At 42.2% G+C, this 16,807-nt stretch overlaps 1 protein-coding gene across 2 annotated transcripts in view; it reads left to right on the forward strand.

The window, feature by feature from the left end:
• The window catches only part of JAG2 (jagged canonical Notch ligand 2), an 88,219-nt gene that overhangs the window by 29,618 nt on the left and 41,794 nt on the right, over window positions 1-16,807 (forward strand). For both annotated transcript variants that reach the window (XM_083517120.1, XM_083517119.1), the window contains exons 3-5: window positions 8,785-8,839; window positions 13,959-14,213; window positions 15,767-15,827. In XM_083517120.1, coding sequence (XP_083373246.1) covers window positions 8,785-8,839; window positions 13,959-14,213; window positions 15,767-15,827 — 371 coding nt within the window. The remainder of the gene's footprint in view (window positions 1-8,784; window positions 8,840-13,958; window positions 14,214-15,766; window positions 15,828-16,807) is intronic.

Here is a 16,807-nt window from a genome sequence, read left to right on the forward strand (position 1 = left end):
CTACTTGAGTTGTCTACTTCGGATTATTTGTACTTGTGACACAGCTGTCTCCGATTGCGTTGGGTCTGGAGTGGATGGCATTGCTTGGCAGCAGGAGCTTATGGGCACATGTAGTGACTTCTGTGGGGGTTTTCCCTGGCGCCCCCCCCCCCCCCGTCTGCCACTACTTTTTAAAAAAGACAAGCATATGCAAAGCTATCCTTGATATTCCCCGCTTTTGTACAGGGCTAGGGATGTGTGCGTGCAAATTCAGTATTGATAGTGCTCAGCACCATGTACACAAACAGATTTGCGAAGTGCATGTTTTGGTGAACTCTGGTAATGCAGCAAAAGAAGAATCTTAATGTTAGGGTTTGTTGTTTTTTTTAAACCTACTTGCCTTTTATTCTTGGTAATATTCATCTGCTGTGGCATTTGCCTCTGGCCACCAGTATGATTGCCTTGTGCATATTGTGTCACTGCTGTCATGCTTGGTAGAATTGAAAATGGGTAGAATTCCCTTTTCCAGGCAACAATATCCTTTTCCAATGCAGGGAAGCATGAGGTGACCCAAGCTTTTTCCTTCTTTTTATGGAAGCAAAAATAAAACTCTGAGCAATAGTTTACTTTTCACATCTTCATAAATACTGGTGGGAGAATAAATGTGAATGCATCTGCCTCCTCGGTAACTTTGTAATAAGCCTTGGGAGGCAACAACAGTGGGTTGAAGTTGTACATTTGTACAGATCTTATTGCTGTTTCAAATGAAAAAGCAGCCTTGATGCCTCACAATGACCTTGTCAGTCAGAACCACTTAAAAACTTGATGTTTCTGTCTGTTCAGACTTCAGTATCACGCTTTAAGTTAAAGTTCTATGATGGAGGAACCTTTCCTGGACTTGGAAAACAACTTGTCCATGGCACACTGAACTGTTACCTCTGTGAAGCGAGTTTCCCCATTAAAAAAATACCAGATATTTATAGTGAAACCTGAGAAGGCTGGTTGTTAGTGTGTGAGGCAGGGAGGATTTAGTAACCAGTACAATCTGTGGCATCTTAAATTAGCTCAGCCAACTACTCCGGACGGCCGCCAGTTGCCTGCACCCGTGCCATTCTTCCTCCCCTCCCCCATGCTACTATAACAGTTGTGCCAATCTCCACAGCAGGAGAGGGAAGGGACAAATAAATCCGCATGTACTCCCCTCATAGTGTTGCCTTGTTTATAACTCTTCGCCCTCCTTTAGGGTTGTTGTCTCTGAAGCGAGAAAGACCAAGGAGAACCATGTGTGTACAGTCATACCTCAGGTTAAATGTGCTTCAGCTTGAGCATTTTCAGGTTATGCTCTGTGGCGACCCGGAAGTAACGGAGCGCGTTACTTCCGGGTTTCACCGCATGCGCAGACGTTCAAAATGACGTCATGCGCGGAAGCAGCGAATCGCGACACGCACAGATACGGGTTGCATTCGCTTCAGGATACGAACGGGGCTCCGAAACGGATCCCGTTCGCATCCAGAGGTACCACTGTACTTTCATAGAGCTGCCCTCCTTAAGATGGAGCTATGTAGTGATCTAACTTGCTGAGGTAGCCTGCTGTTCTCAACAAGCCTGTCACAAATAAGTCTGTAGTGTGCTGCTAAAGGACATATGCACCCCCTGTTCCTTGTTGCGGGTTTATGTTTGTTATATTTATACCCCACCTTCTCCAAGGAGTTCAAGATGGTATACACCATTCTCCCTCTCTTCATTTAGCAACAACAACAACAACAACAACAACAACAACAACAACAACAACAACAACAACGTCTTGAGGCAGATTAGGTTGGGAGGCTAAGTGACTGGCTCAGTGTTGCCCAGTGAGTTTCATGGCTGAGTAGGGGGGGGGGGGATTTGAACTCTGGTCTTCCAAGTCCTAGTCAGACACTCTCACTTAGAGTGGTCCAACTTTTCATACCAAGTGGGCCACGGTAGACACGGAACCTGTAGGCCACACAATGCTTTGTCATCCAGGGGGGAGCGAGGGCTAAATATGATGCCCTCCCTAGCCCTTTCATTGGCTTTCCTAGAGCCCTCCCATCTCTTTCCCAAAGCTGGGAAAGTGCTAACTAGGCTTTTGGAAGGACTCCGTCAGAGCCCTCATATCTCCTTCCCAAAGCCCAGCACCTCACTTACCCAGGTTTGGTAAGGCTGTGGCGGGAGGTGTGCGTCAGATGTTGTAGAGTAGGCATGTCCAACAGATTGTGATCTACCGGTAGATCATTGGACGTCTGTGGTAGATCACCAGTAGATCACTGCCCCCCCAAAGAAGCTCATCAACTTTTGCTCCCCTAAAAGAAAGCTCAAAAACTTTGACCTGAACCCCGAAAAACGGGTTTCCATCCTAAAAAAAGCTCAAAAACTTTGACCCGAATCCACCCATTTACTGCAATACTTCTGAATGTTCAACATGTTTCACAAATCTTGATTGTTATGGACACCCTGTAAAGTAGATCAGCGTTACATTGGATATAGGTGTATGAGTTTGGGAGTGGCTGGCCTTGGAAAGCAGAGGGAAGAAGGGGGGACATGCCAGCAATTGGGAGCCAAATTTAACAAATCTGGGCTGGGCAACCAGTATTGCTCCTTGTTCACTTCCTGCCTGCTAGTCCTTAATCAGGCATCTCCAAACTTGGCCCTTGAGATGTTTTGGGACTGCAACTCCCATCATCCCTAGGTAATAGGACCAAGTGGTCATGGATGATGGGAATTGTAGTCCCAAAACATCTGGAGGGCCGAGTTTGGGGGTGCCTGTCCTTAATTGTCACTAGCTAGTTATTCACCTCTGGAGCCATCGGCGATGTCTAGCTCCGTGGAGCAGCAGCCTTCACCCAAGCTCCATTGCACCAATGCTGCAAACAGTGTCTAGAGTCAGCCTGATAGTGCACATACCTGCTGACAGGATCAGCACAGGTGACTATTGAAGCAGATGTGCACTCGGGAGGGCCATCACTCAATGGCGGAGTATCTGCTATCATGCAGAAGATTCCAGGTTCAGTCTCCAGCACCTCCTGTCTGAAACTCTGGAGAGCCTCTGCCAGGCAATGCAGGAGATACTGATCTCTGATGAGTCTGATGTTGGTGCAAGGCAATTCCCCATGTTTCTGCACTTTGATAGGAAACAGGGGGTCCACCGCAACTGCAGTTCTGGAAGTCTCAACAGCCATGTTTCAGCAGATCCACTGGTGTATTTAGCTTGAAGTTTTGATATGATTCTGGGCCACACTGTATGGTGTGTTCAAAGTGGGTGCCCTTGATGGAGCAATGTCACAGACATAAAGTGTGCTAGGAAGCAGTGTGTGACACTCTCAAGCTCATCCTCTAAATGACGTCTCAGGGCAGGGACTAGTGATTACCTGGAAAAATTAAGCAAATTTTGCTGCTTCCCTGGTGATGCCGATATTGCTTTGGCGTTACTAATAGAGAAGTATTTATGCCGACATTGCTGTTTTCCCTGACACTATGATGTGGTGATCAAGGTTGGATGCTAGTCATTAATGGGTGGGATGGAAAAAAATTATATTTTTCAGGGGGAAATTTATAAAAATGCTTCTTCATAAACGAATGGCTGGTTGCAGTACCAGTCAAATTGTGTGGTTTTCACACAGGCTTGCAGATTATCCCTATGAAGCACACAGGTGTTGTTGTTTTTAGTTGTGCTTAACACACCCCAAAAGTTATGCATGATGTATCCGTTTTCTAAGCATTTGTTTTGCTTAAATTTTAAGCAGTGCAGGGAAGCATATACGTTGCTGCTGCTGCTGCATTTGTCTTGTGTCTTTAAAAAGATACATATTAGCTTTTAGTTTGTTTGAATATAGCATTTAAACCACTGTAAGTGCACTTAATTGATTTTTTTATCACATACTTTAGTTCAGCTCCTCTCAGCATTTTGAACATTTTTATGGATTTATACAGTGCATAAATTGAACATGGTGTACTTTAAACAAAATTAGTATTGGGGGTTTGGAAAACTTATGGATTCAGTTTTTGAAAGAGGAAAAAAACCACTGGGGAAATCAATCAAAATGGCCTAGCATTCCAACCCTTTTGTTATAGGTACCATCAAACTTTTAGACACTATGATTGATTCTGATACCTTGGGATCTGATCAGAAAGGACTTGAGAGCCTGCAGTGTGCAGTTTCTTGCCTTTGTAAACTAAAACCCAGTGTTTCTGTAGGGGGGTCAGCCTGCAACTGTAATTGCCTTTTAATGCCTATGCTAGCTGAAAACTTTTATTTTTAACTTTTTCTGTTTTTACTGTATGGTTTTATGCATTTTGTTATAAACCGCTCTGATACTTTTCATGAAAAAGTCTATAATTTTTTAATAAAATAAATAAATGAATGAATAACGCAATCTTTGATTTCTGGAAAGCATATCTGCTTTACCGAATTCATCTTGATCTACTTGTTCCTAGTGAACTTTCGGTTAATGAACTTTCAGAATAATACCTGGGCCTAGTTCCCTTTTATGCATACCATGTGTGTATAAGGAGATTGCTCTTGAAGTCTGAACCCTGATGAAAACTATCTAAAATTGCTTGACAGCCAAGAATGCCTTTATTTGTTCTGGAGTTGTCCTCCAGGTAACAGCTTAACATATTTGTATATACAAAGAGCAAATATTAAAATACTCAACAGGCACTGTAAAGTGAAATGAAGCACTGGCTCCTTTGAAATCCAATGAACTCACAATTGCCAAATCTCTGCATTAAGGTAGCTGGAGCATAAAAAGAAGTTCTGATATGATTTGGGTGAAACTTCAAGACTGAACAAGACACCATAGTTTACTTAAGCAGAACAGTCCTCAGTGAACAAACCAGGCTTTGGGTCATATGTCTGTTAGGATATTCCGTTCCACCTTAAAAAAGGGGACAGGCTGTTGTGAGTCACAGCCTACGTATTTCCTGCTCACAGGAAGTTTCTGTTTGTATATGCTTTCGTTTTCTCTCAGTGCCTGAGACATCAACGCAGGCAGTCATGTTTTTCTTTGTTCTGACCAACGCTGAATAAAATTGTAAATAATGCTCTCCTGCGTGCATCTTTCGCTGTGCGAACTCTGCTGATAGAGCGTGCAAGAGCTCTGGAATGTGGGAAGCTATTTCTGAGGCTCATGTCGCTAATTAACTGATACTGCGTTTCTATGAGAGATCGCTGGATCGTCTGGAGATGGCATGGGGCTTGATGGCCTTTGTCTCCCTGGCAGTATCCCAACAATGTCTTCATTTTATAAGCATGTGTTGTGTTGTGCTGTGCTGTGCTGTGCTTACATGCTCTGGGAATGCTTTTATATATTCCCAGTTCGAGAAATATGTAACTCAGCTGTGTGCTTTTCTAGTGTAGCACAAGATTGTTAATGTCAATCTTGCTGGAAAATGCCCCTAAAATTGATCAGGTGTTGTAAAATGTTTTTCTGTTTTAACAGTTGACAGTGCATATATGCTTTCGGGGGGGGGGGCATTGTTTACTGTGCGCAGAACATTTTTCAGTGAGTTATGAATGTGCTGTTGCAATTCACATTATGTTGTATGAGCACCATGTTTTGAAGCAAACACTGTTTTGCCCCACAGAACTAAAGCTAATAATATATTTTTAGTTTTGCAAATGGAATTTTCTAATTTTTTGAATAAACTAATACAGTATTCAACTACGCTTGCCAACAAAAAATTATTCTAAATGTTAGCCTCTTAAATGTTCAGCCTTAAATTAAAAGTTTTCCTAAATCATTCTTCCTCCCTCGCACCCCAGAAATAAAAACGTTGGAATCCACTCTTTTATTTCTCTGGAAACTATTACATTGTTGTTTAGATCACACAGAGACATGTGCGCACCTACTATTTTCAACAGTCAAAGCATGAAAAATTAGGGCTCATGTCTATCTGCACTGTCTCCCAGTTTGATTTTGGCTTGGGCGCTAACTCTTAAACTGGTTTATCCCCTCTGATTCATAACATTGCATCACAAAAAATTTTATTGCACCAACTAAGACAACTGTGAATATGTAACTCAGATATTACACATGTTACATCCTCATATCCGGTCATGTTTGACTACTGAGGACACAGAATATGAGTGGCTTCAGACGTTGAACAATTGAGGGAAACGGAAAGTGCAAATGAACTTGTGCTTCCTGTTTTTATGCTTCTGTTTTAACACATAAAGCAGGGGTTCATTCATATCTTCCTCATGAAAATGCATGTTCTGTCTTCATTTGGAGCTCTCACTTGATCCCATAGGGGAAGAGGTGTTAATTCCACTTCAGAAGTTACACAGAATTATGGAAAAACAGAAAGCAAAGCTGGACTCCAGACAGTCCAAAGGAACGAGGAAAGGACCAGTTACAAGTATACTCTGAAAAGCAATGTAATCCACCCAGACATTTCTGACCCAAACCCTGGTCACTCAGTTTATTTGAAACAAAACTTTAGCCCAAAACATGTACTAAATTCTACATTTCCCTGCTTCTGTCCTCCTCCTGTAAGAAAAGAAAATGCTTTCTTCTTCTTCTAGGAAAGATAGGTGCTGGTACTCACCATGAAGCTGTTACAATAAGTGCCACACTTCTAAACGACAAAGAGTGATGCTGGTACTGTGTATCCTTGAGTACCCCCTTTTTTAAAAAAAGTACAGCCTAGGATCAAGGTAAATGCAGAAACTTGATAGAGCAGGTCTCCATTTCTATACGGTTGTCCCCAAACAAATCTTCTGAGCACTTGTTACATAATGCCTTACTTTGCATGGTTGCCAGCTTTGGTGTGCGGATAGGGTTCAGTTTGGGTTCAAGGGGAGCAGGTTTAAAGTTAGACTGAGTTCCGGTTTACTGTATCTCTGACCTAGCTTTTGAGTTCAACTTTGTGATTACAAGTAGGAACCCAATTCCATGCACTCGGTCTTCTCTCTCTCTCTCTCTCTCTCTCTCTCTCTCTCTCTGGGTTTTCTCCCTTTGCACCAGCTGGGAGGGATTGCTGCTCGCAGGATCTGTTCAAATAGCACAGCAACCCAGGTTCTAAACCAGCTATGTCCATGTCAGCCGTGATATTAATACCCCATTCCGGGAAAGAGGCAACACAGAAGCGATTAGGAGTTATGGCATTTATTTATTTATATTGCCTTCAAGCAATACATAATGATATTATGCTTGGTAGTGTCTTAGTTCCTCCTTAGAAACACCTTTCAGGTGAATACCAGTGGCACCATCGAGATAAATACCTTGCTTGAGGCTGCTGTCACTAAAGGAAACTGTTACGCTAAAACTCCTAGGTCCCATTATGTGCGAAGACTTTCTTATGAGCAACTTTGAAATGACTTCACGTGGATAATTCATGCCGTGAATGAATAGTTGTGTGCATTAATTATTGGCAAAACCGAATATTTGCATTATTTGTGTTTATCTAGTGTGAAAAGGAGAGACATGTTGTTAGAAATTCTCCATTATTCTTTATGGAACCTGCCACTTTTTAATCCACAATGCCCCCAAGATGATACTTGGTCTGGGACATTATGAAGGATAGAAAATGTAGGCCCAGTTACCAACACAATTCCTGCAATGGCAGCAAAAAGTAAAACATTGGGGAAGAAGCAAGGGTTGTGCTGATGTCGCTACTAATGATGAGCCTCACCCCCAAGAAATTCTATCTGGTGAATATTTAGCAAAATGATCCCCCACAAATTGGGTGAAGATTTTGGGGGGCTGTATTTGCTCAGCTTCCCTCCCACTTTTCATTGAGAGGAGTTTGATTAACAACATATGTGGGCTTCCAATGTAGCATATCCTGGACATGACCAGCCCACCTAAACATGGTAAAGGCAAAGGACCCCTGGACGGTTAAGTCCAGTCAAACTTGACTATGAGGTGTGGTGCTCATCTTGCTTCAGGCCGAGGGAGCCAGCGTTTGTCCACAGACAGTTTTCCAGGTCATGTGGCCAGCGTAACTAAACCGCTTCTGGCACAATGGGACACCATGATGAGTGCCAGAGCGCACGGAAGCGCCGTTTACCTTCCAGCCTCAGCGGTACCTATTTATCTACTTGCACTGGTGTGCTTTCAAACTGCTAGGTTGGCAGGAGCTGGGACAGAGCAACTGCCGACCTTACAATCTGCAAGCCCAAGAGGCTCAGTGGTTTAGACCACAGTGCCACCCACGTCCCTCTCCCCCCCCCCCCAGCAAAGTTGAAACAAGTGGTATGGGCTTTATGGGAAAATTTGAATTGGGAAATTTTCTGTTTCAAGTTAGAAAGTGGCTGACCTGTGGCTCTCCAGATGTTGGTGGACAACTCCCATAATCTGTCACCAATAACATCTGGATGGTTAGCCACTGCCCTCGTAGTAGTAGTAGTAGTAGTAATAATAATAATAATAATAATAATAATAATAATAATAATAATAATAATAATAATAATAAATTTTAATTTAATTTATTTGTACCCTGCCCATCTGACTGGGTTGCCCCATCAAGGTATTATCTCCTACATGGTTTCAGTTTTAAATATCTTTCCTTTAATAGTCTTTTTGACCATATGTGACTTGGGTTTCTAAAGTACAATAAATTTGGTTACTACACATATCAATACTTAAAACTTGCTTTACAGTATGTGAGATTCTCAATTATTGCCTTTTGAAGCTTTCCTTGCACAAATGACTTGTATGTTGTTGAAAGAAGCAAAATAACATTTGTGAAAACAATAGATGCTTCAACCAAATCAGATTCCTGCCAACAAAATAATTTATTTTGTTCCTCTCCAGTAATTAATTTGTGTTTTTGTTTCAGAGATCGTTCACGTTAATAATAGAAGCCTGGGATTGGGATAATGAGACAAAAGCTGGTGAGTATATCATTAAAACTTTAACATTATGAAATGGAAAAAGTAGGAAAAACTGCTGCACGCCATTTTTAAAAAGCTTGGGGTGGCCAGTTAGATAGCATATGAAGTGAGGATGCCATTACAGATTAAGCTACAGCACTTATGAATGCATCAATATGCTTCCACTATAACTGGAAATGTGTTCTCTAACACATTTGCAGGGGTTGGACTAGATGACCCTTGGGATCCCTTCTAACTCAATGTTTCTATGACTCTTCGATTCTAAGAGCCAGTGTTCGAAATTCCCATTGTTCTAGGCGCATTTTGCTATTTCATTAGCGTGAGCAGCTTCTGAGCTCTGGGCAGTACAGCACCTAAGTTTTCAGATTAAAACTGCAGAGTGGAAGGAAAGGAGGAGCTTTTTCTGCCTCCGCACTTCCAGTTACTCTCTGAAGACTGGAGAAGAGACTCTCTTAAGAATATTAGAGGGGTGGACAGGGGAAGGACTAGACCATATGAAAAATGAACATAATATTTTAGCTGCAGTTCATTCATTTTCAGCTTTGTATTCTTGTTATTAAAGAAGTGTGCCTAGACATTCCATTGTTGCACCCATAACCTGGGCTCTAGCTTTCATATCTCAGTTTCTAACACTGCGAAGAGCAGCTGTTGCTCTCAAGCTTGCAGCTTGGTAGATAATGAGAATGACATTTTGTGTGGGGCTGATTATTTGCCTAATTTTTGTAATTGAAAGTTATGCTGGGAATACTGGTTGGGGCTGAAGACAAGGTGTCAGTTAATGCATGCTGTGTTGCCTTTAGATTTATTCAGTCTGGCCTGTATTGTATAATCAATGTATGATTCCATAAATGTGTGGAGAAACGAAAGTAGATTCTGAAACATCCTTTCCCCTGGTGCTTTGGTTATGGGCCTCACTGCATCGGTTTCATTGGTGTGTAGATTCATTATCTGTTGGACATATACCTAGAGACATTTGGGAATCATAACATCTTCTGTGAGTCAACACTAGTGACGCCTTCAAATATCTGAAAATAGGAAATTTGCCGAGAGGTGTTTTTCCTTAAATTATTCTTTGCCTGCTAAAAATTATGGCTCAGGACAAGGAAAATCTGGTTGATGCATATATTTATCTAAATGTTAAGCAGCAGAAAAATAGCTGATCCGGTTTGGAAACTGCTAATCTGATTGATCCTGGTTCCGCAATACTGTGGTTCACTTTACTTTGTTAGCATTAAATTGAAACCCCTGCCACTCCTTGGATGTTTCTGTGCTGTTTGTCATTGACTTCTTGTACAGTGGTACCTCGCAAGACGAATGCCTCGCAAGACAAAAAACTCGCTAGACGAAAGGTTTTTCCGTTTTCGATTTGCCTCGCAAGACGAATTTCCCCTATGGGCTTGCTTCGCAAGACGAAAACGTCTCGCGACTTTGTTTTCTTTGTCTAAAAACAAAGACATGTTTTGTTTATAAAGTTAATTTATTTTCCCTTCAATTTTTGAACTGCTCTTTACAGTATGTGTGACTTTAAAGAGCAGTTAATAAACTGTTGTTGTACCAAATTTGGCTTTGTTTGGACTTTTTTTGACCATAGGAACGCATTAATTGATTTTCAATGCATTCCTATGGGATTTCGTGCTTCGCAAGACGAAAAATTCGCTAGACGACAAAAATTGCAGAACGAATTAATTTCGTCTTGCGGGGCACCACTGTACCTTGGTAAGGATCAAAATAGGAGAATGCATCTCTTCTAGAAAAACTGTGTGTCTTTCTTAGGAGTCCTGGTTTTATACCTAAAGAACCATGGTTATAGCGTGCCTGCTGGTAAAGCCCGCCAAATTTCCAAAATTGTGTGGTAATTCTTCTCTACCAGCTTTTCCTTAATTGCATGCCAGCTTACAAGGTGTATATCTTGGTCAATGTACAATGTAAATGGGATTTCACCTAACAAATCCCACCAGTATAAACCCTGCAAAAGGGCGTCCACTTACACAGTGAGGCTCTTCTGCATACCCTTCCTTCCAGATTGGCTCGGGGTGGGGGGTGGGCACCAGGAGAACACCCAGAACAGCAGGCGGGGTGGGGTGGGGAGGGTAATAATCAAGCTTCAAGCATGTGCAAAAATAATCTTTGTAATAGCATAACGTTGAATTCCACTCAATACATTTTTGTTAAGGCTGGCTCAGTAGTTTCTGGAAAAGTAGTATTCAGAGAAATGGCTTGCTGTAGACAACCTGTTGCCTCCAGTCTCTTTCAGAATTTTGGCTTATACTACTAAAACAGCATACGGCTTTCCCTGTAAAACAATGCTGGTTAATAAATCATTTTTAGTGAGGGCACTTATGTAGCAATGGGAAACCTGGGGTTTTTAATACGGAGGTGATCATCCCATTGAAGACAAAGCAGTGCATCTTTAGTTGGCTGTGCACCTGATTTATGACCATGGTTCTTTATCGGGCAAGTTATCATATTTGTGTGCTTGGGGTGTGAATGAGTAACTTGTTCCTCAACTGCTGGCCTTTGGAGAACTGCAGCAATCACCCGCTTAATATCAAGAACCAGCGTTAGCAAAACAGCTACTGATCCGTCAAAAGTTAGCTTGTTGTCTATGAACAAAGCCTGTGGCTTAATAGTCAATGGTGACTTGTGGGCTTAAAACACCCCAGAAGGTGTAAGGGGGGAAATTATATAATGCCAGTTGTTCCTCACCCCCAAAGGCACACTCCTCCATTGTCTCCCAAGACAGACGGATATCAGTGAATGTTCCTAGCCAGAGCAAATAAGTGCTTCCTTTGTTTTCTACCAAATTGGCACATGCAGTTTCTGAATCTGAGCTCTTGAAGCAAAGCTTAAGCGGTCCAAGGTGTGGGAGGCATAGGACACTGACAGTTGTGAATGGGGGTGGGGGGTGGGGTAAGTTATGGGCACCTGTGTCCTAGCCAAGATTCATTAACCGAAGCCTGGTGGATACCTCTATGTGGGGAGAAGTTAATTACCAGTGCCTAGTCATGTATCATTAGAGCCGGAAGCAGGGTGATGGGTAGGATGTAAGCAAAAACTAAGGGTAGCAGCAACGTATGCCAGGCTCTGTGTGTGTGAGAGAGAGAGAGCACTTCCCAGTCACCCCCGTGCAATTCAGCACCTGCTGATTCTCCCCCAAGGCTCCTTCTTTCCTGCCCATTCAAGCTGCACAGGTTTCCAGTTTCAGAGCTATGAAATTATGTGCAATAAGAAATCGCCAGGCAGGAGAAAGGGTAAGGATTCTCCCTTAAAATGACCACTTACCCCTCATTTCCTTTGAAAACCCAGTGTTTGCTCTTAACGGCTAGTTTCCCCAGTAATGTCTAGGTGGCTGCCTACATCTCTGTGCTCACAAACTCATAGAAATCCTCCCTCCAGCAAAGCACTTGTAGCAAACAGGATGCTGAGTAACATACCTAATAAATATTAAATGAATGGGACCATAATGCATATCAGAGTACTGCACTTAAAAGCTTGAACTATGCAGTACCTGCAGTCATCTGGTTTCAACTTCAGGCAAGGCAGTTTCCACGCAGGCTCCTGCACCCATCCCTTTATTAGTTATACATCTGGCTACAGATGTGATTGGAAGTTGTTTTGAACTGTTTTCAATACTGTGCTTAGATGATGGTGACGCACCCTGGGAGGTTAGGGTGAAGGATGGGTTATTAATAATAAAGGTATGAGCTGGGATTTTGATGATAGCCTTAAGCGAACCTTCAAAAAAACAAGCATGTATGAGAAGTGCCAGCTCTACAACAAAGCCCATCTGGAAGCACCCTTGCTGAAGGGAGTAGTACCCTAATATGTATTCAGGAGGTATATGCAGAAGGCCTGCTGAGAACCCTGCTAAGCTGTACTGTACTGAGTAGCAACGATGCTGCCTTTTGCCTTGCATACAAAGGGCTAATTCTAGCTTCCCTTCTCTGCTTGCACAGGTGCTGGGTGGGTTGAAGGGCAAAATGCCAATGCAACAAGAGAAGGTCAAACTGGAATTAATCCTCCTATACTGGAACATGCAGGAATCCTGCAGTTTGGAGTTGCAAGAGCATGTCTTAGTACAGTGGATATTTTACAGGGTTTTAAAAAGGGGGGGAAAGCTTGCTCGCTGTAAGCCATTGTTCTTAGATTTTGTGTTTACTGCGTATCTGAGAGAGCAACACAGAGACTTCCTCACTGCTGCTCCTCTGCATTTTTGATTTCAGGATTCCCTTCTCTCTGACACTGTCCAAACTAGCTGCAGCTTCCTGGTTCACGGTACATTTTTAAGCTGGCCCTTTGTAATGAACAACATGCCTCTTCTTGCATATGGGAGAGAATTTCCTCTCCTCCCTACCCCCAAACAATCTAAAATAGTTTGAGATGAAATTTGAGTTCAACTCTAGCAGAGGCTAGCTGTGTATTCTCAAGTGGGTGTACTTCTGAGAAACTGGCTACAGGAATGTACCAACTTATTCATGCCTCTGGTATTTTCCCTTTAATGTAAGTAAACCCCGGAGGACCGCAAACGTAAAGGCTAAACTATAGCTGTGACATTGTTAAATGCATTTAGCCCTTGCGTGCATGCATTTAGTTTTGTTTTAAAAGTTAGTGTGGAGGGCAGGAGGTGAACTGGATAGAGACTGTGCTGTGTGTGTATAGAGGGGTTAAAAATCAAAGCATCATAGAACTATAGAGTTGGAAGCAACCGGGAGAGTCACCTAGTCCAACCCCTTGCAATGCAGGAGTCTTTTGCCCAACACGGGGCTTGAACTCGTGACCGTGAAAATAAGAGTCTCATGCTCCACCAACTGAGCTATCCCAGCATGTCTCATCTGTCCTGGAGCCCTGTGCTTTGAATTCTCATGGGGGGGGACCACACAATGGTATCATATTTAGTTCAGTTTAGCAGCAGCAACATAGCAGGATCAGGATTGTTGATTTGTTAATGTTGTTGATGATTGTGCAAATCACCATTCAGAGTCAACACCTTCTGGTGCAGAGTCCTGTGAACAAACCACAAGTTGACTTATGTTGACCATTTTGTCCCTATGATAGGAGCTACTTTGTGTCAGAATGGATATGCACACTTTGGATACTGAGCTCTCTCTTTGTTTTTCAGACGAAGAACTATTAATTGACAGAGTGCCATTTGCTGGTATGATCAACCCAGAAGATCGTTGGAAAGCGCTTCAGTTGAATGGTCATGTTGTTCATTTTGAAGCACAAATACGAGTTAAATGTGATGAAAACTACTATGGCCCCCAGTGCAATAAATTTTGTGGCCCTCGTGATGACTTCGTGGGCCACTACACATGTGACCAAAATGGAAATAAAGCTTGTATGGAAGGCTGGATGGGTGACGAATGTAAACAAGGTACCACACTACTCATTCTTAAAACTGAATATTACGCTTGTATCTTAAAATTCTTGATTCTTTTTTCATGACCTGATCATGCCACAGAACATTGTATAATAATGTTTAAAAGGCCCAGGTTTGCTGCATACATAGACCATGGATTTCTCTAGACCAGCCTGACACCTTCCAGATGTTTTGGACTGCAGCTCCCATCAGTAGTGCTGGCTATGCTGACAGAAGTTGTAGCCCAAAACATCTGGAGGGTGCCTGGTTGGCAAAAGCTGAGCTAGTTTACAATTGTCTTCTCCGATAATGACTCTCCAAGCTCTTGGAGGACTTATCTGACCCTACAGTCCTATATCGTTTTAAACTGGAAATGCCTGGAATGAAACCTGGGAAGGTCTGCATGCTCGCCATGTGCTCTTACACAGAATCATGAAGCAGAGATTAACTTTCATGTTCATTCAGTGTACGCCACCAAATCTGAAACTCCTAGATAGGCAAAGAATCCCAGAGTTTTGGCTGCATGCAGTCCTTCTCTTGAGTTCTTCGCATGCCCACCATCTGCCTTCATTAAGCCATTTATTGAATACAGTGGTACCTTGGTACTCGAACGGCTTGGCTCCCGAACACCTAAAACCCGGAAGTGAGTGTTCCAGTTTGCAAACATTTTTGGGAAGCCGAAGGTCCGACACAGCTTCTGCTTGAGTGCAGGAAGCTCCTGCAGCCAATCGGAAGCCGCTCCTTGGTTTACGAACGGTTTTGGGAGTTGAACAGACTCCTGGAACGGATTAAGTTCAAGAACCAAGGTACCACTGTATTTTTATCTCACCTTTCAATTTAAAAAATGCTCAAGGCATCTTGCAAGGTAACTTCACTCGCCTTGGTGTACCAGTAATAATCACTTTGTATTTTTCACATACCCTGGTTGTAGCTGGGAGTTGGGGGGTTTTATCCAAGGACATTCTTCTTTCAACATACTTCAGCCTCAGCTTTAACAACTTGAACATGTAAACTGATGGTCAAATGAGATGCTGGATTGCTCTACAAGCTTAATCTGAGGGGACAACCTGAAGTCTGACTGTGGTGTAGCAACTTGAGATACTTATGGAATGGATTTTTGTGTAGACAGTTCTGGTTGAATTTTTTTTTTTAGAGCTATGCATATTTTAAAAGCTGCAGAGCTTCAATATATAATAGTTCGTAGGAGTTCTTATATCACTGAATATGTATCTTTCCAGAATTAGAAAGTGTTCTTGGCTGCATAAGAACAGAGATAAATGCCACTTTAGACATGAAACTCCTGTAGAGGAATAGGAAGCACAAGTGTCTTGTTGTGCTTCCTTTCCCTCTGCACTTCTTGTTGTGTCTGAAATAGAACTTCTGTATCTCTCCTGCCTGGAGAAAACAGCTTTCATATTCAGGAGATGCTGAGAAGTAGTTAAAATGCTTGATAGGTGTGTTATTGAGGTTTGTTTCATGAAGAAAATGCAGTGTTCAAAATGAAGCCATTTAACTAAATTTTCAAAAGTGTTGGCATTCACTGATGTTTAACCCTCTTTCTTTGATAGCTGTATGCAAACAAGGATGTAATTTAGTCCACGGGGGCTGCACTGTACCTGGGGAATGCAAGTAAGTATATACGCAGATTTGGGTTTGGGGGGGGTGTATTTTCTTAAATCTTACCTTATGCTCTTGTGAGAAAGATGCAGTGGCTAAGCAAACCTTCTAGATTTGGTATATTGGTCTGGTTCACACACAACTCCAAGCCATGGTTTGTTAAACAACCATAAGATGTTCAGCCCATGGCTTGTTTCATGAATGCTTGGTTTGTTTTCCAGATGTTCTTGCCTTGTCCCATTGTAGCTTAATGGATTTCTGGCATATAATGTCAGACTAATTAAAGCTTCAAAAACAGACTATGGCTTCAGGTTATGGTTTGTTAGTAGTACACAGGCCATATTTAAGGTGCTGGACATGATTTGGATAATAAAACAAGCCATAGTGCAATAAACCATGGCTGGCTTTAACATGCAAACCAGGCTATTGACTTCTTAAGGTTGATCTTTTTATTTCAGATATGTTATGTCCTGCTTTTTAATTTGACCCTAGATTTCCAAAACTGGTGCTTTAAAAAAATGCATATAGCAGCAAACCCAAAGTGTGTTTTTATTTTATAGTCGAAATAATCTGAGAGGTGTGGTAATTATTTTGCTCTCCTTTTTCCATTTTACCTGTTCTGGAAAGTATGGCAGCCTGTCTCCAAGAACAGGCAATTCTGAACCCTATTGCTCACATTTCTAGCAAGCAAAGTGACTGTCTCCATGATCAGCTGAATGTGTGTGGCAGGAGAGCCTGGGTGTTACAGTAACATACTGAATTACATTTGTTTGCTTAAATGTGTTCAGTTACATGGAGTTGTTATTACTGACTGTTGGCAGCTGAAAATGGGCTGGTGCCATTACACTAACCGTTCAGTGTAATGACACTAGCCTGCTTTGAGCTTCCAGCACAAAACTACATACCTCCTTAGGGTAGTTAGTCTGAGTTGACTAATGGCGATTAGGAACATGAGTGCCTTAATCCAAGTCATAGCACGGGTACATCTAGCT

Source organism: Podarcis liolepis (assembly GCF_965112155.1).
Source record: "Podarcis liolepis genome assembly, chromosome: 1".
Lineage (NCBI taxonomy): Eukaryota > Metazoa > Chordata > Lepidosauria > Squamata > Lacertidae > Podarcis > Podarcis liolepis.